General features: G+C 36.1%; 1 protein-coding gene across 2 annotated transcripts in view; it reads left to right on the top strand.

Annotated features, from left to right (window-relative positions):
• The window catches only part of LOC124158979 (diuretic hormone receptor-like), a 532,792-nt gene that overhangs the window by 383,642 nt on the left and 122,338 nt on the right, over nt 1-26,812 (top strand). For both annotated transcript variants that reach the window (XM_046534429.1, XM_046534430.1), the window contains exons 5-7: nt 2,348-2,441; nt 5,571-5,664; nt 17,224-17,304. In XM_046534429.1, the coding sequence (XP_046390385.1) occupies nt 2,348-2,441; nt 5,571-5,664; nt 17,224-17,304 (269 nt within the window). The remainder of the gene's footprint in view (nt 1-2,347; nt 2,442-5,570; nt 5,665-17,223; nt 17,305-26,812) is intronic.

Genomic DNA, 26,812 nt, shown 5'->3' on the forward strand with positions numbered 1-26,812 from the left:
ACCTATACTACCATCAACTTAAATCACTACTGATACTAAAACCTTTCCGAGAAAAATTTTTCAAGAAAAAAAGGTTTCCGAGAAAAAAGTCAGATGAAACTATTTTTGCTAATAGCTTCCATATTTGTCTCTCGAAAATTTCATTCATCGATAATATCTCATTTAATCAATGAAAAAAATAAGTGGAGCGAATACACGATCGACACCATTCCTCTTCGAATTCCTCATTTCCAGGAATACCTTAAAAGGCGAAAGAATGGCTAATGGCTCGTAATGTGTTTAGCATTCCCCAGAGCGAATATCAATTTTCGCTCGTATTTCATTAAGCAGGTCAATTGGCGACGTAAGAAAGGGTGAACACACTCTTTCTGACTCTATCATGAAAACGCATACTACCAAGAATCCACAGGAAATATTTAGGAATATATCAATTGTGCCGATGATTATCGAATTAACATGGCCAGAAACAGCCTCCCAATTCGCGATTATGACACTTCATAGGCACTGACTCAGAGGATTCATCTTAGGTTTCCTAGCACCTCTTCCAGTAGCTAAGTCGGTCAGAAAATCAAGACATCCTCCCGAAGTAAAGCATTATGTTTAGAAATGTATCATTTTATTACGATGAGAAAGAGAGGTAAGGTTTCCATAAGGAGAAAAGGTATAAAAAAATGTGTATCGGGTAAAAAAATGTTTATCGAGTTCACCAATTCACTAATAAAGAGAGTTCATTACGTACGGACCCATTTTCAGGAACAGCTATTTTTTTGCTTTGCTTCAGGCGTTTCTATGAGTTGATAAAATAAGAGGTAATAAAATGATATACTTTGCTACAAGAAATGTTGATTATCTGCTCTTGAACGAAATTCGTAGCAAGTGAGCTTATTCCCCGAACACATCCGGGGATAAATTTTATTTCTATCTCTCACAGATATTATTCAAACCTCACATAGCTCGCACACATTTTCAATCAAAGTAAATCATTAAACGTTGCACACTTGATTTATACAACTTCTCCGAATTACTGCTATAATAATTCTCTTGAAAAGAAGCAATTTTCTCGCATAATATCATCACAACATTCTCTCATCGGGACATCATCACAACAGTTTAGTGAAAACACAATAAAACGTAAGGCTATACTTAGCACTCATAACTTAACTATATTAATATTGAAACACATTGCTGCTCGGGCTTACATGCATACGACTTAAAATAGAAAAATAAAACTTGATTACATATCACTGGCTACAACTGGTTAGATAAATCACAAAAACTTCCACAAAAAACATGTAAAAATTATTAGAACTAATGCTGTACGAATTACACTGTTATTTCATGAACTTGGGTCAAATTTCAGACACTTGATAGCTTTCGAATATCGCTGGAGACGGAGATAACCCGATTTTCCAGCCATAAAACGACGATATCATCTTGCAAAAGGCTTTAAAATGCATGGCCAAGAAACTATAGGTAGATCCATGATGTAGCACTAATCCGCATTTTGACAAGTTTCATAACTGGGTCAAACCTGCGATATGAAACTATGGGACTTGAATGAAGTTTGCTGAGAGATAATACTATTGGCTCCCAAAGCTTCTTAAGTGCGTACAAAAAGTTGTGAGCAGTAAAAATAAGAGCCTCTCCAAAAAGAAGTTTAGAAAAAAGTAGCTCTTATCTTAATAATCTATAATCGATGTCCCAAGTCCCAAATGCCAACACATTAAAAACTTTATAAAATTGCTGATGTAATGACTCCCGCCGACTTTAAAATTTGGATCCTATAGAGCCGTCGAAATCAAAGATTTTAATCACATATAATCCATTGTTTAGCCTTTATTGATATTTCCATTTCCCAACGAGCTACAATAATTTTAATGGCAAACAAGTGTATAAAACAAATGAATCTCCAACTGAATTGAGCAATTTTTAACTATTCAAGCAAATTACTATGAAGCCCAGTAATGTCGCTCCAATACACCTCAAAAAATAAGAAGGAAGTTCTTATAATAATGAGTCAACTTTTTTCTCGCCAGCAATGAAATTTGTGAGAGTGCGTGCGTGTGTATGTATATATTTATATATTTGTGTGTGTTTATTGGGAAAGCATTTGCTTTCAATGTAAGTAATTAAAATATGAGAAAAAGGGTATCACTCCACTATAACTTGTCCATAGAGCTCCCAGAGTATGTGTATCTTGCATGATTAAAAATAAATTTAACGAATGTTAAGATGTAAAACTAGTTAAACAAACAAATGTTTCATTAATTAACGTGTTCTGTTCCGAAGCTAATAAATACATTCTCTTCATGTTCCATGATGACCTCCGGGCCTATGGCAAACAAAGGGATCTCCGATGCCTACGCAACACGATCCATACAAACCTGATGTCCACCTACATGCTGGCTGACTTTATGTGGATCATGACTTTCGCTTTGCAGGTGAGATATCCAACGGTAACCGCCCTAAGGGGTCGTTCTTCCAATCCGTAACCTTCTGCTGGATGCTATTTCTCCTACGCTATTCCACCGCCCCCGGTTAAGACCAAAGAGAGATGCTATCCGAAGTGGCTCATTTTCCTCATACATATCCCCCACTGATTACAGGCAATTATGACGGAGTCATTACGATGCACATTCAAAAAATGTTTTCAGGACTACTCGAACTTTGAAAAATCGTTTCCGTGATGGTATGTTTGCGATAATTATTGAGGGATAATTAAGGATGATGGAGTCATCCTTTTTAAGGGAGTGTGAGGATATTGCTCGCAGCTAAAACAAAATGGGGAGGAAGACGGGATTTCATAGAAAAAAAAGTAAATGACGAGACGCATGGAGAAAATCAAAGGCACAGCCTTCGGTTAAATTCATGAGGATCAGCGTCATTTCAATATGAGAGCTTTGACTTTTTAACATTCCTACTCTTATCAATGTCGAAGGTTCTCTTCGATTACTAGCACCTACCTCGAAAAGAAAAAGTTTTACTCTACTCAATGGACGAAATTAAGAACATAAGGAAAGTTGCGTGAGGATTTTTATCATTTCAGGACAGTGAAAAAACTTTTAAACGAAGTTTCTCTCTTTGATATTTGCAACAGCACAGTAGTTCATTAACTGAAGCCTATTCATAACTATATTTTTTTCATTGAAGGGTCAGATAGTTTTTTTCCAACGTATTTAGTCATTTTTTCCTAAATACATTAAAGGAGCAAAAGCATTAGGATGCATTACTGCAGTTCCGTTTGTTGATTACGTGATATTTTACCCAAAGATACCATAACTTTAAGCCCAGTAGATACCCTGGTGTACTATATATCACGATATTTTATGGTCTCTAAGCTAGTCTATGAATAACGTTGCTCATGAACTAGGTCTACATATTTATTGATCTTTTTGTTTTTATTAAATCAGTGAGTGACGCAATTTTGACAGGAACTCGTCGGAACTCTTTGAACAACGAAGGATTAGTTAAGTAAAAACAAAAACAAGCAGCGTAAAACTGAAAACAAGCTGTGATACAAGTAGCGTATGTCGAGGCAAACGCAACCACTGACGCGAATAAATGATTTCTAGGATACGGTGCAAATGCCGAGTGACTGGGAAACTCTCATTGCTCACGAAACAGAAGAGGCCCAGAGGCAGGGAACTCTTCAGTGAAGTCAGCGCTGAGACAAAGCGATTCACAGTTAATCCCACGTGAAGGTTTAAGCACCCAGAGGCCTAGGTCGGAAATAGACTGCAAGTCAAGAGCAGGATTGTATACATATAGGTTGAAAGAATACAGTATTAAGAGAAGAAGCACCAGCCAAAACTTTTAGGTTATAATTAAACTCCCATATCTAGCGTGTAATTTGAAGCATCGCTGCAGGTCAAGACGCTAAGTTATATTCTACTTTTTTTAAACATTTTACCACCAAGGCTATAGCAAAGACTAATTCCATATTTGCATGTCTTACCATTCCATTAATATAATTTCGAAATCATCCCTTCAGCTTTTAATAAAGAACGAAACTCATAAACTCATTCTTAAACTGTGTGGCATTCCATTATAAGGTTTCTTGGATTTTTCACTTTTAATTATAAATTAGTGGTATAGTTAAAAGTGAACTATTCAAGAAACGTTAAAGTAAAGGAATGATTCATGTCGTCACCACGAAGGGCATTCAAGGTCTAAGGTCTCCGATTTTTTTTCTATCTGGCTACTCACCCGAAAAATACGAAACTGTTATTACTTCTCAACGTAATCTCCCTGAAAATGTACACATTTTTTACAATGTCGACACCATGGCCACGGCGAAGGCTACTTTAGGAGCCTGTTTTGACCTCTGAAAAATCTCCTGGATTATATTGGTTTGTTGACAATTGATGTTCTGCCTTCTTTAAACTGTCGCACTAATGAACGCACTTTCGACACATCCACACTGCCGATCAATTTCAAATGGTTACATACCATGAAAATCCAGAAAACGAATGATTGCACGCTGTTCGTGTAGGGAAAACGTCGTTATTTCACGTATCTAAAACAGTTCCCATTCTAGGCATTTCCGAAGGAGTTCTATCTATCCTACAGTTCAGTCATCTCTGTCACATATTGACAAAGAATGTGCCCTCATTATAAAACAATACACATGCTTCTCTTTGTCTCAAGTCTGGAGAAAAACAATGGAAGGAATTAGAAGTTGAATGCACCTCATATGCTATGCTTAATATCTAATAGATTTACGTTTAATTCTTCTTACATACCATCAACCACTCGCAAAGTACTTCCTAACAAATTAACAATATCCGTTCCACCAAATCACAGACTCAAATCACGCTGCCCTTCTCGTAAATTATTCCAAACCCCAAACTTACCTTTCTTCCTTTCCCTCCGAAAACAATTTTAGCAATTTCCTTTATGCATCCCTAAATGCAGAGTTAATATCCAAGGGCACGAGTTAAGTCAAATCAACAATACCCCAAATTGATTAGAGAAGCATATTACAGACATCGTTTCAAATAAATAAAATAATTCACAAAGTTTTAAATTTTCACTCAACGGAGTAACTTGAGGGGGTTGCACCAAACTCTAAATATATTTCTTAACTAATACTCTCTCGATCATCCTATACATTATTACCGAAAGGTCTTTTTTTGTCATTCCGGATAACCTCCATTAATACTGCACTTATAGTGATAAATGCGATATCATTTCAAACTTTTAATCGCCTGCTTCTGACGAAGAATATAATCTCAATCTCAAATTTCACAATCAACCCATTAATTTGACTTAAATGTTTCGACTTTTTCATGTCGATTACTCACTCTAGATATATCGACTCCGTACATCTTTTTATTCTAAACTTCAAAAGAAGGATTAAAAATCCGTAAAAATCCATAACTAAGCCAAATAAACGTAACATAATCAGGTAAAAATATTAAAAATATAATCTAAGAGAAAGTGCGAAATTTTCGCACGGGTTACTTAATTGAAGTAGCATTTTTATCAATTCCACTACGATATGCTTTTTATCAGGATAAACAATCATGGTTCACCGAAGTGAAATAATATTTTAACTCTTTCTTTTCCAGATATCAGCTCATTCGAATACGACGTCATGTGTCATACTTCTGGTCCTCCTTCATTATTTCCACCTGACCAACTTCTTTTGGATGTTTGTAGAAGGTAAGTAAAGCATATAAAATGCAAAACATAAATCCTATTGGTGCGAGCTGTCATGAGGAAAGAAACATCTGCTTTTAATATACCTATATCATAATATACCTTTAATACAAGGCTTGAACACGCCTCACAGTGGGCTGAAATTGAAAAAAGATTTCTTTGAAAAATAAAGTTTCTCGATTATGAAAAGGGTTCAAATTAGTTTAAAACCCTTTTATTAGTACCCCATCTTTAAAATATGTTCCCCCTGGTTTTGGACTCACCCCTTTCCCCCGAACAAAATACCTGACTATCCCATTGAAACGAGATATGCGAGAAATTAGCTATGTAACTAACGTAATTTGTAGCCGTTTCGTCTGCTTCACGTAATATTTTCTCGATCATGAGCCTAAAAGTAATTTAATAACACCAGATAATTGACGAATCTAATTACCAGAACTATCTAGCTTACTCAAAGATTACTAAGTCAAGTCCTTCCTGCACTAAACATCCCTTAGCACCTCATATTAGTTGAAAATTTATGTTTTCAATGATATTTGCGTAAGAAAGGAACCATTCACGGGTGGAAAATCACATTCGCTCTGGGACTGAAAGGAATTCTCAGATAAAGAGAGTCAAAATCTATTCAATACAAAAATGAAATTCTATAGCAGCGGGGGCACTATTGACAGAAAACCATAATTACACTGTATAGTACATCCGCCATTAAGGCGTAACGAGATTCGAATTCTCAGCAGGATGAATAAATGTCACGAACAGCATCTGTAACTCCGATGAAGCATCCTCATTGGTTAAAAATGCCATCGAGAGTTTCGGCAAGGTTTGGTGCCACGGGCTACACTGGCGGTAAGCACGAATAAAATTAAAATCTATAGAAAAGGGCCAAAGAAAATGTAATGAGGAGAAACATTTTCAAGCAGTGAAATACTATATTTTATAAAGATGAATCTTGAGGTTTGGGTCCTTTCTTTTGAAAGCATATATCCCGACGTGTCGAAAATATAATGCATACTTAACACTTTGCGTGCCACGGACGTAATATTACGCCCTGCTAATCCTTCTGAGGATTGCCAACGTAATATTACGTAATATTACGTCTTTCCATTTAATTGGCTTTGTATGCGTGAAGCCGTAATATTTCGCCCGTGGTACTTTTCCAGTTTACTGCTTAGGGGTTCTGTTTTTTAAAAATCAACTGCTCGATGGAAAAAGAGTTCACTTTATGTCTTGAGGACGAAAAGTCCTCTGTAGCTACCGGCATCCTCATCTTAGGCCGCTTAGTGTGAAAATTCTTTGGGCCAATGGACCGTTCGCTGAGGATGCATTGACCCTTTTTGTCATCCAGGATTTATAATGCTTTGCTTGTAACAATGCTTTTTTATGATTTCCATGCTTTAAATTGTTCAAATTTAGCGTATTTAAAAAATTATTAGGCATGTTACGGCGGTACAGCATTTGTTTCAACTATTTTATTTTTCAAAAAAAGTATGTTTTCATTGTTAAATTATATGTTTAAAAATTAGCAATAAATGTTATTCAACTCATTCATAAAGAAGAGCAAAGTCCATTGCTAATGTTTTAAAAAATGTACAAATATAGCGAAATTGGCTGGATTTTTCAGAAGGGTTTTTAATTTAGCAGCCGGCACTCAAAGAGTTAACCCCGTGCGCTGAAATGAAGGCTGTAGCTCGTCATGAACTTTCGAGTGTAGCTCGTCATCAGATTTTCATAATTGTAGCACTATTTAGGGGGAACGATATAAATATTTTGAAAGTTAAACTATGTTAAAACATCCATAATAACATACATAAGTAACTCACATTTCATGAAATATTGAATTGAAAGGAATGATGAATTTTATACCAGATGCAATAGCTGTGTTCTCAATGTTCTTACGGGAAGAGGGTTCGTTCGTGAACAATATTAATTAATAAATACTTTTTATTTCACTGTTCTATGTTGATTACAAGGTACAGAATATCATTTCATTTCCTACCATTCCGTTTAAAAAAGAACCACAGAAAAAATGAATTGAGGATAGGTGCACGATATTCAGGAAATAAATGGAAGTGGAAGGGATTAAGCTCTTATCACTACCGGATGACATGGATGAATGCTATAAAATACTATTTTGGATCAATGAAAAAGCTTACACCCAAAATACAATATAAAAAAGAATATGAACAATATAATGAACTTCCTTCGCTTGATATGCTGAATAAAATAAATCCTGATGGATCCATTTCTATATATTGATGGATGATAGAAATTTACAAGAAAACCAAATTGTTTAATTTCCAAATTCATCACCCATTAAAATACAAAATAAATTCAGCGAAAGCACTCAAATTTAGAGCTTTAAATACAAGAAAAAAAGTTTTTCACCAAAGAAAGGAGACGAGCAAAGACTCGAAAACACTTTTGAAAAATGTCTCTCCCAAACAACTATTTCATTCCATTCTTTACTCTAAAAACAATTTATGTCAACATACTCGAAATTCACTAAAAAAACTGATCCATCAAATCAAACCATCCAATTCCCCATAATCAGGAAGTACCCAATTGCAAAAAATCGTTATCTGAAATGATAGTTAAAAAATACTACAAATAGCTCATAAGAATCAAAATATTTTAAATAATATCTTAACTTTTATATACGAAACTTAAATCAATAACCCCTAAAAATATGACACGCAATTTAGAACATAAAACATTTTGTAGTACCGTTACAGATTACAGTCATCTCAGCCCCTAAAAGTATTTTACAACAAAAATCATTTTTCAAAACAGCATTAATTCCTTTGCGGGACCTAGTCATACAATTAGTAAAAGCCACATTTCCGATTTTCACAGCACCGAAATTTTAGATACGTAATGTGACTTATAAATGATATTATTTAAAGAATTTTTTTTACATGCAAATACACAAAAAATGTGATAAAAGAACTGACATAGGTAGTTTATATATAAGCATAATATATTGTAATCTATTAAATCAAAATTGTTGTAAATATAAGTATAAGATTATATCATAAAACTAACAAGCTAAACAACTATACAAATTATACGTCATATTGTTATATATGAGACATTTTCTTAATTTGTTGTAAAATGTTTCAATCTAGCTATTATTTCAAATGTTTAATTAGATATTTTGGTACTGTAAAATTAAGTTTTAATACTTGACCAGTTTTTGTATTTATTTTACCTCTCAACTTTTCATTCAATAAGCTTTTCAAATGGAAAATTAATTACTAGTTATATTAACTTCCCGTCAGGCGCAATACTGGAATTGCTGACTTCAGGTTCAAGGTGGTTGACAGGCACAGATTTGAAAAAGCATTATTAACTCTTAGCATGGCTAAATGGTCCACCTTTAACGTTTAAAGTGCCATTATAAGTGTAGTCATACACTTAAATATTGTCTTATGTGCTATGCATATAGCACTTCACACACCGTCATACGGCCCCGGACCGATCCAGCAAGATGCGATTTAACATGCTCTTTACGCTATTAAGTATAATTATGTGTAATGTTTTTAGCATGTGATTTTTTTAAGATCAGTGTTTTTTATTTATCCAACTTCTTTAGCTAAAATTGCTTTTATTTTGCTATATTGTGCCATTATTCTGTGTTACTATACTAAATAATCCGCCACTGATCTGTCGGCATAAATGTGAAAAGCAAAAGGCTGCATAGACCATGTCAAAACGAACGGCTACTATAAGCGCCATGAGTCTATGCCGCATAGTGGCACGGAGAAATGAAAAAAAAACACTCGTGCTGTGCCTATCAGATCCATTGTGCCTGACCGAAGGTTAAAGGACCAACACCTCAAGACTCGTATTTATAATAATAAAAAAGAAGCCAAGAACAAAAGACATATATACGAAACAATTCCTTGACTTAAAATTATTCATTCTGTCGTATTCGCGATTGAATAATTTTTCTGACCGCTACTTACGGTTAATTATGTTTCTTTCTTTATGTTTTCCCCTAATATTTGACGCACAAAAATTATGAACTTTCGTTTTCTTTACTTCCCCGTCAAAAATTAACAGCAACTTAATTATTTTTCCTCCATGGCAACATTAATACTCAAAGTTATTGAGCGTTTTCATAATCATTTAGAAGATTCGTCAATTCACCATCATGTAAAATTTAATTCTCAATAATAATGCCGCAAAAACTACTTTCAAGTACGACCCATAGCCAAACGAATTTTGCCTAACACCTTACGATGAGAGATTCTTTTATTGGTGCCTCGAGACTCAGCCCTAATCTCTATTTAACTTAAAACGTAGATCGGTATTATTAGCATCAAGCTGGTTACGCAAATCAACATATATTTACTTTTTTAGTGTGGTCGTGGTCAAGTTTTCTGAATGAAGATTTCTTACCAATTTATTCACAAAATGAAACCCTACTCTATAAGTCACAATGCTATGCATCAATTGTTGCGTATAGAATTAAAGAGCATGATTTTTCAAGTTAAACCTTCGGGGATGGTGAGAAAAAAAGTAACAAACTGTAAATGCAAGGATGGTACTTTCGGTATTTTATTACTATTTTAATCTCCACCGAGCCTACATATACAATGATACTCGCTGAATATAGTATGTTCCATAAATCCACACACTGGAGATTTCACACTACAATATTATGCCCAGAGCATCGACGATGATTTTAAAAACAATGTAATCCTCCGCCATTCGGCATTATTCATTTCAATGTGCCCAGTACAAGAGTAGTTTTACATGCTGTGATATGCATGTTCTAGCTGGAGGGTCGTTCGTTACCTGCGTTCGTGTAGAGAAAGTTAGAATAGTTTATGTGCTAACCGTGTGGCTCGCAAGTTGAATAATTCCTTGTGAAAAAATTTACATTACCACCTAAATCTTCATCATGTGTCACGGCTCGGAAGGGCGACATGATAAGCATTACCAGATTCCCGCTTTTGCTTCGCATGAGTTAGCACAATATTTGCGCTAATTTTGCAACGGAAAACCTGTTCAGCTCACGGTGGCCGTGTTCACGTAACTAAGTATCGCCAAAATGAACAAAAGATATTCCGAAAGCGTATGAAAAAATATATGCGGAGACGGAAAAACACGAGTTAGATTAGGCAAACACATATGCAGCCAAGAAGGGAAAAAATATGGAACGGCATAATATTCCTCTAACATCTTTCCCTTATAGCTTTAGCAAAGAGAAGGTTGAGCCAAAAAACTACAAAAATTTGGAGGTAGAGTATAAATAACAATTTTACCAATGGTTTACAACTGAAAAGCTTACATTTCATGTCAAACTAAAACCAAATCTCTGGCCTATGTTTACATACAATTGCGAAATACTTACTCGCACACAAGCAGGTAATTTAAGAAAAACAATTATTACATCGGTAACAGCGAATAATTTCTCGAGAACTTTCAATTTTAAAAGTTTAAACCGTAAACACGATGTTTCACCAAAAAATTCTTGCATCATAAAATTTATGTTTCTTATATCATAAAAGTATTGATATCTCAACACCAATCTTCGAATAGTTACACCGCTATAACTGCTACTATAATCACCACGGAATGGAGATACTTCGACACATGCAGTAAAAGAATCGAATAAAATTTCTTCCCAAAGATTTAATTGCTTGATTAAACCTTTTTACTCACATTTTCTACATAAATCCATCCATCTTAACATAATCACCAAGAAATCAAACATAAAAAATACTACGTTCGAGATCATCCTTCATTCATATCGCCCAGGTGGGTATTATTCAAAGCTATACTTAAAGGAAAAGTAAAATAACAGAAGCCGTAATTTTGAATAATAAAGTTAATTAACAAAACATAAAGCGTCACCTTGAATAAATCAGAAAAACCAGCACCGTAACTTTTCCACGCAAATGGCATTCTCTTGCAAGTTATCTCATTTTCTACTGTCATTCTATTTCCTTTGCATAGCCCTCATTTTTACATGTTTTTAATCTTAATTTTCACATTATTTTTCCAAACTGAGGTTATTAGAGGGTTTGCTTTTCACATCGCGTACCAGGAATAAATTATTGCCTCCGTAACCTATCTTTCGCCAAACAATAGGAATAACGATAAGATTTGGAAACCAATTAGCCCGTTCAAAATAGACATCGACCCTTGCATAAATTCCCAGCAAGCTGAAAATTTACAGGAACGTTACTATTATCACTCTGATGAAATCCTGAAAAGTCCCCATCGATCCCGTGTGAGAAATAAATTTTACGACAAATATTGTTCAGATCAAATTGTGGACCAGAAACTTATCTACAAAATTGTGTGTGCTGTTTCTGTACGGTTTACCAATTCTGAGGAAAATCCATTCGAATATTAGCAGGAGCAGTTCAATAATGTTCGGAGAGCGCAACAATATAGAGATCCACATTATGGAGAATGCAGCTCTGGCTAACTTTCGAAAGGCTTTTTCTCATAAACGGTAAATCGTAGAGAGAAAAGTACATAACTATTTTTTAGATAATTTCCTTTTCTACAATTTTGGTACTAACAAGTTTTATCGTTAGACTAAACGTTTGGCCAAAAAACGCATGTTTGTGACCTTTGACCTTGAATAAAATTTTTTGCACACACGGGATCGATAGGGAGTTATCAGGATTTTCAAAGAATGGTATTCCTAACATTACTGTAAATTTTCAGCTTGTTGGGAATTTATGTAAGGGTACCTACCCCTATTTTTTGGGCTAATTTTACCGGGCTAAATGGTGGTCGGGCATGGTATTTGGAGGAGGCGACGGACAACTGAGATCATTTGCCCCATAATGGGAAGGGTAGGTGATGAAGGATGCAGAGAAACTCGGCGTTGGCCGGGGAACTACGGTTAACGTCCCATCCGACGGACGGAGTATCGCGCTTGAATTGCCCTTCACACATCATTCAAGCAGGATTCGGGAAATCTCTGAATATTCTCTGCAACCACCGGGATAAGAAATCGAGCCCATGGAGTGGGAAGCCAACACTCTAGCCAGCACACTAACTCGATCCCCACAATACGGAAACCAATGAAAAAAGTCAATCTTACCACAAGAAGTGAAAATTCTGGACAGCGTACTGGTTTTCATCGTACTGGTTTCAGTGTACATTTAGAACCATAGCGAAAAAAAAAGGCTTGAACACACTTTATTCCGTGGGTGGCATATTAGAATTTGAAAGAAAAAGTAGCTTCACTTTAAATCTATATATCATAAAGCCCCTTAACGACCACTCATTCATTCATTCATTCACTCACTCATACAAATGTTTGGGGTGAACGAGACGAGATACGGCAAAAAGTCTAATGAAGACCCCCTCTAAAATTGTCTGAAACCCCAGGAAAAATTATGAAAACACTAAGTTTACAATTATTTATCTGTCTATTCATATAAAATTGAGCATGGGGGTTAGTTAAAAAAATGGCCACCAAATTCCAATGGCGGCGCGGCAGTCATACAAACGAACAATCATAGCAACATATTTGTTTATGCAAACAAGAGGAGCTAAATTGGGAAAGAAGATAAAGGAATTAAAACAAAAAACTGATAAATATAAGGAAGGAAATTAAGAAAGTAATATTTGAAGTGTCTATTTCTTTGCGTCTTCTTTCCGCAAGAACAAACATCTATTTAAATCAAAGCGCATTCAAATGAAAAGCGGAGAAGTATAAGGTAGGAAATTAGTTGTTGTTTTTGCTATATTACATCGAAAGTGTGGTGGTTATTAATTTCAAAGTTAACAAGTGCACTAAATGCCAATTTAGAAATATGATTCGTGCTGTTGACTATAGTTCGTATCTTGTTGGCGATACACGATTGTAGTAGAAAGACTTTTAAACAAGTCTTACATAATATAGGTAGGTAAAAATGATTTTATTTTCATTTTTTGTGATGGTGATAACTTATTTTTGTTTACGTTCTTTTTTCCGTTAATGCCCTTTTTAATGTACAATATTATCCGTGAGCTGTAGGAGTGAATAGGCAGTGAAAAATACAATATAGAAGATAAGTGCAAATAAAGGTATTTCTTATTCAATTATTTGTCTTGCGAAAATCACGTTTCCTTGAGTGACTAAGTTATTCAACTGTGAAAATTATCGAAATCTTGACATTCACAATGTCTTGTACACCAAAGGCTGTAATCCGTTACTCACCAGATTTATTGCGCATCGCGTTGATTATTAAATCTGAGATATTTGTGTATCCCGATTCATTAAAACTTTAAATACAGGTATTTCTGAAGTGAAATCATTTGCGATCACGATCAATAATATTTCGATAAAATTCGTCATACTAGCCCCAATTCATGCTAAGGCGCATTTGTTTCTAGATATTGATATTCAGTCCCTACGTAATTCGCTTACGAAGGGGAACAGCTGTTACATCTTATTCGTATATCAATAATTTGGTTGAGTTTTGTGGAAAATAATTAATAAACGTGTTTTTCATTGTAATTCGTAAAGTCGTTATGTTATGATATTACGTGTGCATTGGGTGTTACAGTGGAACGTGGTCTCAACGTTTTTTTTATTGGAAATGAATAAGTTACAGAAACTCGTAGAAATTTATTTTACTTTTATAGCCCCTCAGAAAAACTTTTCTCTATATAAATATTTACATTCATATTGCAGCCTACGTACCATGCGCTCGTTTTACGTGAAAGTCGAAATATTGCTTATACCTAAGCTAGCCAGTTTAAAAGTAAACGATCCTTAAGTAACAAGTAGCAAACAAAAAGTGTAAGACCTCCCACAGTGAGCATAACAGGTCGCAGGCCTTTTTAGGGGGACCTAGGGGGGGTAGAGCCCCCCCAGCGAGCAAAGCGAGTTACTTGATATAATCCACTATCTAAATGTTTAGTTTGTTTGTACATTGTGTGTACTAAATCAGTTCAGTTTCCACAGGATTATGTCAAAAATTATTAAATAAAACAATCAATAAATCAGACACGTTAGATGAAATTTTGACGAGAAATGCCAGAGAATGACTATAATATTAGGATAAAAGATTAAAATAGCATTCCACAAGGCTTTAATAGTGAACATTTCGGTGTAACGCCGCCCTCAGCTTTTTTAATGGCCAATTGGACGGTAACCAGCGTTTAAAGCTGAAGACACAGATGAATTCCAACAATCCTATTAACTCTCCCTCATTTCAAAAAATATTGTATGCACTGTATTACTCCATCACGTTAATCTACATTATATATATATATATATATATATATATATATATATATATATATATATATATATATATATATATAATAAGGGGTCGTGAAGTATAAAGTTTGAATTACATATTTCATCATTGATCTATTAGTCCTACTGTGACAAAATAACTACCTATTGCACTGGTCACTAGGAAATCAAATAAATCGATTAAAAAAGAAAAATGTATAAAAAACATGATAAATGTTAATATAACGTTGAAATCATTTTAATAAGCTTGTAATGAGACAGCAGAGAACGTGATATCGACACACCTAACGGTTAAAATATATTATTTCGCAAACATTCAATTCAATTAAACATACAATATGAGACGACCAAGATCAAGTATTTGATGAGGAGTATCTCTGATCATAGAACGTTCTTCGTACTTCACCAACCTTGGCGACATGTCGTAACTTTTCGAAGCTTTCAGCTTAAAATATCCTACAAGACACGTCTAAAGGTCTTAGGCGAATCCAACCAAACAGGGGTCGAGGATTCTTCCGCAGGGATTTTTAATAACGCTTCTCCGCGCCCGCTCTTCGCCGTGGGCAACGCGGGCATGCAAACAAGCCCCTTTAAGGATTTCAAGCGAGATATTTCTTCTTTCTATCCACCCGTAAAACTGGGAAGGGAGTAAGACTATTCTTCATCTTCGAATAACCTCACAAACGTGAAATGCAAAAGGAAAACGGCCGAAAAGAGCTCTTACTAAAATGGGGAAGCCGGAAAGTTTCAAGCGGTGAGTTGAATGATATCCCTCGACCTCATAACGGTCAAGGGAGGTTTTCCCAGCTATTGAACCCGAGGACAGGGGATCTCTCTGACAGTCAGCCGTCGTTTTGTAAACGTTCTTAAACCCCTCACTCACATATGCTCTAGGTTTACAACTACTCCAGAGACAGGTAAGATGTTAGCATGATGGTGGAGGTTAACGCCCTAATACATAAGAATCGGCAATGTTTTAATATAGAAAATAAATTGGGGTCGTTCACTCAGACCTCATACCGCAATTCGTTAAAATAAATCGGTAGATGGAAGACAAAGATAGGTTACAAGGAGAAAGCTAATCCTCCTCATTCAACCATCCTCTTATAAGTTTAGAATTTAAAAAAAACGCCCAAGTCGCGAATTCGCGTAGTAAATTTATTAAACCTCTGGTTTATTATAACGCTCAGAAAGAATGTTTAAGCGAGAAATGGACAGATTCCCCAAAATGGTAAAAAAATCAACGAACCACGAGCGGAGGAATAATATCTTTCCCATTTTATCATTCATGTCGGAACTATAATATGTTTATCATCATGGTCTCGTACTGTCATCAAATCGAGTAAAAACTGCTAATTTTACAGTATTCAATTACTTGGGTGTATTAAATTAGCAAGATATAACCTCCTCCCAAGGCGCCTTATCAGTGAAGTTATCCCATTAACAGAAGTGGAAAAGGAACCTTTTTGCAACTTTACTGAGACAGCTAAACAATTGCGGACTCCTTAGTTAGTATACGATTTATCATAGAGTAAAACCTACATAAAATTGGTTAGAAAAACACTTTAATTTGGCGATATGGGGTTAAAATAGCATGACAGCTATTGCTATTTATTTGTAGTACCTGTATATGTAACTAAGTAATAATGGTGAATTCTGGTTTGTAGCAATAGTTATTTGGAAATGGTGGCTCTTCCCTGTTTTGAAATGATTTTTCTCAAGGATAAAAATTCCAAACATGAAACTACTCTGGGCTTAAATCGTTAATCCTGGATTTCGCTTCTTTTCCTCATAGCATCGTGCCCTTACCAAGAAGGATTACAGCGAGATCCCCTTCCCGCCACTAGGCTAAGAGTATGGGGAACGTTGTACAGCTGGAGGCCTTCCAAAGAACTAAGGCCGAAAAGTCTTCATGGAACCTTATCTCCACATGAATCCAACGACAGCGCCGTGTTTTTTTTCCGATACTCGAAAAAGCTGGGCTCACGGAACTGTAACAGATCTATCTAAATTCCGTCTTTCATATTTCCCCATTTTTATCGACATGGCTGGTAATTCGCGAGCATCTTTCTTCCCTCAGGGATATTTTCATCAGGGCTTAGCAAAATTTATCAGAGGTTAACCTTGAAATACCAAACTTTTTATTGAACAGCTGTCATCACAACAGATTAATAAAAATAATATTTAAATTATAGTACACATATTTTTGACTTTGAATTTTCGGGAATTTAATCACTCAGAGAGGATAATGAAGCATCAAATAATCGAGTAAAAGCTTGAATAGCGAACACTGATTTAATAAACAACGTAGTGACTTCAAATATTTGCACCTTTTTTTATAGGACTGTACCTGTACATGCTAGTGGTGGAGACATTCACGGTGGAGAACATCAAACTGAGGGTCTACGTCATCATTGGCTGGGGTAAGTGATTGTTATTTAAGTACTATGCGGAAGGCACCTTCCCAAAATCATTTTTAAATAAATGAGATTATTATAACTACGAAAAAAGGTTTAATTATATTGTACAACAAACCTACAGCTATTATTGCGGGTTGGGCGTTGTAATTAGGCAGGTAGGTGCAATGAATTGAATTTTTTTATTTTTATAAATACCACGAGTAATAACTTAAGAATTTTGGAAAGGTTTCCGCGGAGTGGTGTCGATGAGTGGTTGCTTTCAGGTTCTCTCAAGTGACTTCGGACCTGAAGAAGCAAACTGCAAAGTTTGCGAAACATGTCGTCGCCTGAGACGATCAGGCGCGGGAGAGAACCTGAACGCAGCCAATCATCAACTTGATAGTGTTTGAATATTACTATCGTCAATTAATAGGAAAACGTAACCATAAGGCCACGGTTTCGCTATTTCATCTTCCTGTTTGTAACATGAAATATCGAAACACAGTTACTCAAAACAACTAAAGCGAATGTAACAAATTAACACTTTACTGAGTACGTTCTAAAGTTGGTAATCTCATTACCTACGAGAAGGAATATTTAAAACGTGTTCTAAAGTACCAATACGCCCATTAAATTAAAATCCCTGGAAATAAACGGGGATTACTCATTTCCACGAATAATTCAGTGATTGTGCACAATGCTTACTCCACTCTAAACAAAGTTTCGCAAAATACAGCAATAATCAATATCACAATAGCCGCATATTATAATGATTTCTGTCGTATTTATTCCATTATTCATTTTTAAATCTAACATTGTACAAAGTTTGTAATAGGATAAAGCGACAAAAAAACATGGTCAATTATACTGCCAATTATTCTTAATGAATTTTCCTATACTTTTTACAGCGTAACATCCAGCGTAATTGATACTCTAGGATGAATCTAGTCTTCAAATCATCTTTTCCATTTGTGAGACAAAGATAAAAGGCATCTTGCTAAGAAAATGAAAAACAAAAACTTGGATTCATGACCTCTTCTCGAGCTATGAAACGGGCTGATAAATTTATAACGGAATTATATTCACTTATTTACTGAAATAAATATAGTGAGACAACGTTTATTTACTCACCCGGTGTAGAACCCGAGGAGATTCCATCACTGCAACTCACCGGGAAAGCGTAAAAACTTAGATGTTAAACAACTCGAAGAAATTCCCTTTCTCACGACGATTATGCTTCTCATTAATGAACCAAAAATTGATTGCCACGATCATACATGAATAATTTAAGTCATAAAATGGAATGTGTTGACTTTCGATAAGTGATTGACCGTAATACATAACGGAAAATTGCATCGCACTTGGTGGAGAAATATGACATACAAGGGACGTAAAATAATTTTTCCTCCACCGAAAAACACTTTCAAAAGCTTGCAAGGGAAATGTTGCACTCCAGGGCTATAAATTTTAAGAGGTATTCTAAGCGAGCGGAAAAAAGATGCAACGTCACTTAGCGGGCAAACTTATATCCATATTTCAAGCGGAGACGTCCGGAGGCATGTTAATCCGAAGCATAAGTCAAATGCAGGCTGCCGGTGTCGGCGGGAGAGGTTCCTGAATAATGGATGCATTCCACAACGCGCATTTGCTCTATTTTTCCCGCCAAATGCTTAGCGCATGCTACGAGCGAAATGTTTTAAGATCTCCCTTTTAAGTCTCTCTTACATGTACACCGCACCTAAGGCGGTTTCATTAACACCGTCATCGTCCCCTTCCGGCATTTTTCAAGGCAAGCCCCTCCGACGCATATTCCGCATCAAACAAAAACACATGTGACCCACAGAAAAAGGAAGTTTTATGGGAGTGCGACGGTCTGCCGAAGAGGTCTGTATACAAAACCAAAGGTTCAAAACCGAACCGACCCTCAAAACCGTATTTAAGTGCTATACCGGGCCTAGCCACGGTGATACACTTAATAGAGTCACCCGCAGTGCACAAATTGTGCGAAAAATTGTTGTCATTTGAAATTTTCAGTTTTGTTCTGTTTCGTTCTTTATCGCTAATGTTTTGACCTCGTTGATTGGCGACCAAACATATTTATTTCTGTAATATCAGCAACAATACTTTCTCATTTTATGTTCTTTTAAATTCAAATTCAATCGAATCGCATTGAAGTCTTAATTATTCATTTATCCTTTAACCAGTGTCTTCCAGGAAGAATATACGTTCAAAATAAGAAACTAGCAGAGAAAATAAGTTCCCTCACTCAGAAAAAAATCATTCGCCTTGACCGAATCGGTTTTTTTTTCCTCTGTGGATTTTTCGCTCAAAACCGTAGGTTTGTGGCCACTCACTCAATATGAGACACCCACTCCATGAAGATAGCTTAGCAAGTAAACTACTGAGGATCGGCTTAGCTGGCCTTTCGTACTCTACCGGACAGGAATATCACAGTGGAGAATTCTCAAGTCCGCCATGGTAATTTCTGTGTCACTCTGCACGGATTTAAATCAGACTTAAAAATCGCTACTTGCGGCGCTACAAAAGAGATACACAGGGATACCGCGTAACTGACTCACCGAATCATATAAATCATACATTTAAAGAAAGCGAGACGATTGTCCACTAAAAACCACTGCATTCAAAATGATAGTAAAATTAAAATTACACTATTCTGAAAAGAGTGAAACTAAGACCCTAAAACAAAAACAAGGAGAAATTCTCCCAATATCACTAATGAACAAACATAATAATGTTTTATTAGTAAATGAGTATAGAAATTTCAGGGAGGTGACGGTCAGCCGAAGAGTTCTGCTCACATAACCAAAGGTTCAAATCCGAACCGACCCGCAAAACTGAATATATAAATATCCACTTTTAAACTATACTTTTTAAATACCTACTTTCAATTAATTAAAACACGGTTTTAATGTGTAACTCGGTCAATAAATCATATAAACCATACATTTAAAGAATGCGAGACGATTGTCAACTAAAGAATACCACTTCTACAACGGTTAATGGCGAAAGTCACAATGAACGAGATATTACTGGCGCCACCGAATAGTATGCGCAAGAAACGGCGAAAGATACATCGCTCAACTGCCATTTTATTGAGCCTCTTTTAGCGGAGTTCCCTTGCTATTGGAGATACATTCTGATTCCTCCCCGCGCTGTGATTTTCAAGAATGGCGAATGGCGAAAGGACGCATCGATCGCTATCTACCGATGTGATTCTTTCTTTTTCCGCGACAGTTTACTCATTTAAAACCTATGCGATCACCTTTAAATGCCCTCAGAATAAAGAGTGCACATTTGTCAGCACTATAATTCATTAATATAGACATCATTACAGCTGAGTAAAAAAAGAGATTAAGTTAGGGCCGGAATTAGATGAAAAAAGGCCCAAGGCTATATCCATGAGGCCCTTTCAAACACTATTTTTAATTTTGTAAATTATATGAGAGATACACGATGGAGTTGAAATTATCTCCGTCACCACCGCCGACCAGAATATCTTCTTCTGTCGCTCCTTGTATATAACAAAGGGGTCCCTTGCCTTCTTTCAAGGCAATGCAACCCATTGACGCCAGTAGCTAGGGTGTAGTGACCCTTGTTTGCAGACCTCAGTCGGTCAGGCGGGTGTGATTTTGTTTTTTGCGAATAATAAGGGCTAATATATTTGTTGCTTTGATTGTTCCAAGTATTGATAATGTATAGTGTAGCATATATTCTTATAGGGAAAATTTGAAGTGATGGCTTCGGCAGCTTCGAAGATACGCAGCGGAGTAAGTTTGTTGTGAGATTTTCGACGAACAGCTTTTGGCACATTATTGGGACTACTATGCTTTTGGCTTCGATTTTTTCCAAGTATTTATAATACAAAGTGTACAATATATTTAACGGAGATAATTTGAAGTGATGGATTCGGCAGCTTCGAAGATAGTTTGTTGAAATAGCTTAGCTGAATGGACTTGTCCCGTTATGAAATCAACGACTACAAATCAGATTGATTTTCGACGCTTGCTCAGCTCTTGACAATGATGTGAAAACTTTGGAACCGATTGAGCAAATTAAAAAGTGTGGAGAATTGGTACAGCTGTTTGTATCATTACTATTCACGACTTAAATCACTTAATATCACTAATCCAAAGAGAAACTGAATTTCATCGCACCAATCAATGTATACTATAATGAATAATCTGCTACGTCGAAAAATCTTGCGTTACCGCTGAGAATATAAATGATGATGAACGTCAATCTCAGCCCTAGTCGTCATAGAAGATTAAGCCCTCCCCGCCTCCGCTCGCTACGGTCACATCGGAGCTGAGCGGATTTCTCGCGTTGAGGAAAGATCTAGGAAGGCTTACGTAATCCAAAAAAAACAAACTACGCAACTTGTCCCTTCTGAGCAAGGATGGTTAATCCGAACAGGTAAGTCAAGCCCGACTCGGAAGTGGGGTTTTCCACTCAAGATGCTGAGGATTGCGGTGGCTATGGACTATAAAACTAACTCCTACGTGAACTTAAAACTTGCTGGTTAGTTCGGACAGCGACTAGAGAAGCTTGTAACGCTACTTAGATGCTCAGGTCGAGCATACATTTGCGGCCAGTTTCTCAGTTCGGGAACTCATGGTCCCGGCAGTTTCGGTAAAGTTGCGTAGTCCTGACGAACGAGTAAAATCTAAGCACTTTGGATGGGCCGCTTGAAGACCAAAAACAGCGCCCAATAACGGAAGGAATCGGTCTAAAACTAGTGCCTGGGTAATTACGGAGGTACATGGGTAGATTCATATTAAAGAAATTTGATGATGATAAACCTAAGAAATTGACCTTCATTTCAATGATGGGAGAGATGGAAGGAGCCAGAATAAAAAGAAAGCAAATATGTACAGTGTGTAGAAGTAGGTACTTTCGGTTCATTTATGCGTAACTTTAAACATCTCTCGGCAGAGATCTATAAATTAGGGTGGGTCGAAAATTTACTTTTTTCAGGATAAAATTTTCCCTTTGCGGGAAAGTTGCGAACTTATATCAGGGTCTCAGATTAGAATTTTTTTTCAAAATCTGATATTGTCAACCACTGCCTCCCGGGCCCTTAGGTTTTACTTTTGCGGAAATTCAGGCTGAATTTCGAGACGAACACCTATGGATAAAAAATAACTAACATTCAGCTCGTTTTACCAAAAACCAATGATGAATATAACATTTAAAATGTGGTGATTTATGAAGACGAAGTTTAAAGTTTATCTAAAGGATTTTATGATTTTACGATGGGTGAGAATGATAAAAAAATTTGAGCTCACAAAACCCGTTGGCTGCGTATGGTATTTCACATTTTGCCTTTTGGAAGCCGTATTTGCGGTTTATATACTACTTGAGACCCTTGTATAAGTTCGCAACTTAACCGCGTGGGGCAGATTTGATCCTGAATAAAAGTCATTTTTCGGCCTACCCATTTATACATGCTTTCAACTATTTTGCAGAGAGCTAAAAACTTTCGATTTCCTCGGATTCATATGGAGAATTCCTACCCTTATATGACACTTTTTACATAAGCTATACCTAAAATAGTAGAGTAAGATTAATTCTGCCTGATTATGGTCATTTAGAAGATGAGCTCCAATCTCTAGTCATGTCTGCCGCAAACTGAGTTCTGCACTACGCTCATGGCACCATCGGCATGTGTTCATTGTTCCACTACCAAACTATAAATCAACAACATGGCAATTCCCACAATTTTTTTAATATATTATGCATAGAACTTCAAAAAGAGTATACCATGACATTATTATCCAAAATAATTTGTCAGTCATTACACCTTTCGAGCTCTCGGAGGATGTCAACCCGAAGACTGCGAAACTTTCTGTGAAAAAATTCACTTCTAATTTCCATAATCCCAAAGTGTACAGCTGAAAGGTCAGTCGAGAAAAAAATTGCCTAGGGGCATTCCATGAAAATAAATATTTCCCATCTGAAGACGGAAATGAGTTTCAAAAACTGAAACGGGGCATCTCAAAAGAATATTTTCTTAATCTCTCGGACGGCGAGCTTTTTAGCGTTCAAAAATATTACCAAGAAACTCCATTACGCCCGAATTTTTGTTCCTAGATTGAAAAACTTTAAGTAAATTGTTTCTGATAATTTCACCGAAAACCAATTCTATTAATTATGAAGCAGACAGTGTGGCTAATTAAAAGTACCTAGTACACTTTTATAGGGATCATTCTACATTGGGAACTTAAACTTTGAAGTCAAAATAGTAAAGACCGGGAGTAAAGGCATGGATGACAATAGCAAAAGTTGAACATCTATACATTGGAAAAGTAAAAATCATTCATCATTTTAAAACTCCACAACATATTATGAATTAAGCAGTATGTGCAATCTTTCGATTCTAAGCATAAAAATCGCATAATCATGATGAAAAAACATCATCGTCACGTCTTCTACGAAAGAGTGGTATATGCAGTAGAAAAGAAGAAAAATTGTCCGGCAGATAAACTGACGCCAGTATTTATCAAAAACGTGAACTTATCGTCATATTCAAAAACAAACTCGAAAAATTATTTCAATGCTACAAAGATAGCCTGAAATTCCATGCCGCTTTCAGAAAAATACTTCAAACACCTATACTAATAGTTTAATAGAATTGTAATTGTACAAGCAAAACTCATTAATCGCGGAATTCAATTCTAAGCTAGCACAGGTAAGCTTAAACTAGATAACTACCTGGAGGAAACCGGCAGGACAATAACATTTAAAGGTAACGATACACTTCCATTCATAAACAAAAACCTGCATTCTAAATCAGAGAGTTAAGGATTAGGGAACCTGGGCCCCAATTATTATAAACAATAAGGAAATGAAAAAAAATGAATAGTCAGCTCATAAAAACCTTCACTATAACCACATAATATTTCATATTTTGGTGCGTCAACAAGATACATGCAGTATCTTTTAATGGAACTAATAATAAATATTATTTTTATATTCATTAGGGGCTTGCCTGCATCCGTTCCAACTGTAGAAACAATATAAACGTGCCAACTCAGAAGTTTTCAGTTGATGCTTCAGCCCAAAGCATTTGCTGCTTCGTAAATTTGACATTCAACAAGGCAACAGCATCCAACGACAGCGGCTGTTCACTCAACCTTGAGGGTGAGGATGCAAATATGATGGTGAAAACAGCGCAAGATCGGAATAACCAACAAAGATCGAAGCCCTTTCGATGAATACGCAAATCAGTACGGTGGCAGCTGCTAACAAACACCCTCCCTCAATACACTTAAATCAGATATTTCCAACGAAATTAACTGTTCGCGGTAACGTTATGCAAAATACTCGATTTATCATGCTACGTCTACACATGTGACATGAGCGAAATAAACTTATACGATAGAGGTACATGAACGATTTAAGAATGATCTAGGCATTACGCAAAATTAAATAAAAAACACTATAATACTCAGGAACGGAAATAGACGCGGATGTTGAGTAAAATTAGCGAGCCGTGACTCACATCGACCTACAAGAACTGGTTAATTACCTCAAGTATAGATATTGTGTTAGCTGAACAATATGCGATTTCACAGTGTAGGAAAGCCTAAAGGAAATTAGGGTGAGCCCAAATTGTTTGGACTTTATTTAGTTGTGCTGAATATTAGGACTTCTTCAGGCACACCACTATAGCCGCCCAGATAATCCTCAGTTTTAAAGTTCTCCATTTGCTACGATGGATAAATTAACTAATTGAAAAGGTATTAAGATACAATGAATATATTGTTGAATTCCGAATAGATGGAAAAAGCGGATTCCGCTTCAACGTGCAATATTGCAATTTAAACAAAATGTTAGTATTTTTCCTCATATATGAGCGACTGGAGAAAAAAACTTCCGAGAGTAAATAAAAGGAACACACAAGTAAAATTAATGAAGAACAACGGACTATAACCGAGAATTACGAATACGAGCGAGAAAGGACATTAGGGAGAGATATTTTTCGGGACTTGTGAAACATGGCAAGGAAGACTAGATGACGACTAGTTTATGGGGATAATAAAAGATACTGGGGACGATATTTACGGTATGATTTTCGATGGGAAAAACGGAAAAACATGGCAAACAGGACCACTAAAGAACCCAAATCAGAGAATATGGAAACGAAGGTCCAGTAATCTGAGACAGAAAGTTCGCGATTTGCGAGTGAAATACTTGAATTAACAAAATTAACATTTTTAATCAATAATATAAGAAAATATCTCTTGAAATCAAAGGCTCCTCAAATTCATATTGATGCAGAAGCTGTGAAAAGGTTTCTGAGCACTAAAATGGGGCTTGTGACTCACTTAGAGCACTATACTTAATCGATTTAACTCCATTCTACGACTACCTTGTTTGACGCAGATTTTCTCAAAATACGCGAATAGGGAAAACTGAAACAGCCATAGCATGAGAGCTTATTTTTGCATAATCATGAAATTTCCGACTGAATCCCTCCATTACGAATATGAAACTTAATCTTTAAGTAAAGATCATTCACACCGAAAATCACTTGAAGCGCATTTCTTTCATAATACTTTCTATCAAGGAAAATATCCACCAGTCACATAAAAAGCACCACGCTCGGGAACGGGCGAAACTTATTCCACGCGAGCCGATCATTCAGCTTTCCTCCAATCACTCTTTGAAACTCAATCTATGCGTAAACGAAGGCAAGAAGAGCTAATGAATGGAGGGCAGAGGGAGTGGGGCCACATCCCCTTTGGCACCGTCATAAGCGAGCGTTTACGCAACCTCAAAGGGCCCAAACCACTCCCTTGTAGTACACGCTAAATTACCAGCTGCCGAGACTTGGATGAAGGCGAGCTTCAAAAGAGACGTACACCCACCCGATGAAAAAAATGCACACGCACGCGTGCCCACGCCTCTTTTTAAAGACAGCTCCGCCCATCTCAACCTAAATGTCATTATACTTTAAAAAAGTCAACTCAACCCCTCTTTCATATTAGCAGCAAAATCATGTCTTTTCACATTCTTCCGCAAGGAGTCAATTCCGCAAGTGGCTGAATGGGGGAAAATAATATTTCGGTATCCATTATAAATTGCAACTGTTTCCCTTAGCAGTGGATTTATTCTGTATCTGATATGAAATTAAATTAATAAATGCAAGTAAAGGAGTGAATTAAGACAAATATTTCCATTGACTCATCTACTGTCTTTGTTGAAGTTTATGGCAGGTGAATTAACTTCGTGGAAGTTATACATGATAAAATAAAATTATTATTTTATATTATAAAATTACTATTTTATTACTCCTTGTGAGCTGAAATTTTCTTTTTGGAATATTGAAATGTCGTCGATGAATGCATTATTTTTCAATAATTCACTAGCACAGTCAACATAAAGGAGTAATATTTCCTTAATCGAAGGGAACAACTCAGCTATAACAAGTTGAGCTATAGATATACCATCACGAACACCTGCGCAAAAGACGTCATGCATTCCTCCCTTCACCTCCTCCTCGACTCTA

The sequence above is a fragment of the Ischnura elegans genome, chromosome 5, assembly GCF_921293095.1.
Source record: "Ischnura elegans chromosome 5, ioIscEleg1.1, whole genome shotgun sequence".
In the NCBI taxonomy this organism is placed as follows: domain Eukaryota; kingdom Metazoa; phylum Arthropoda; class Insecta; order Odonata; family Coenagrionidae; genus Ischnura; species Ischnura elegans.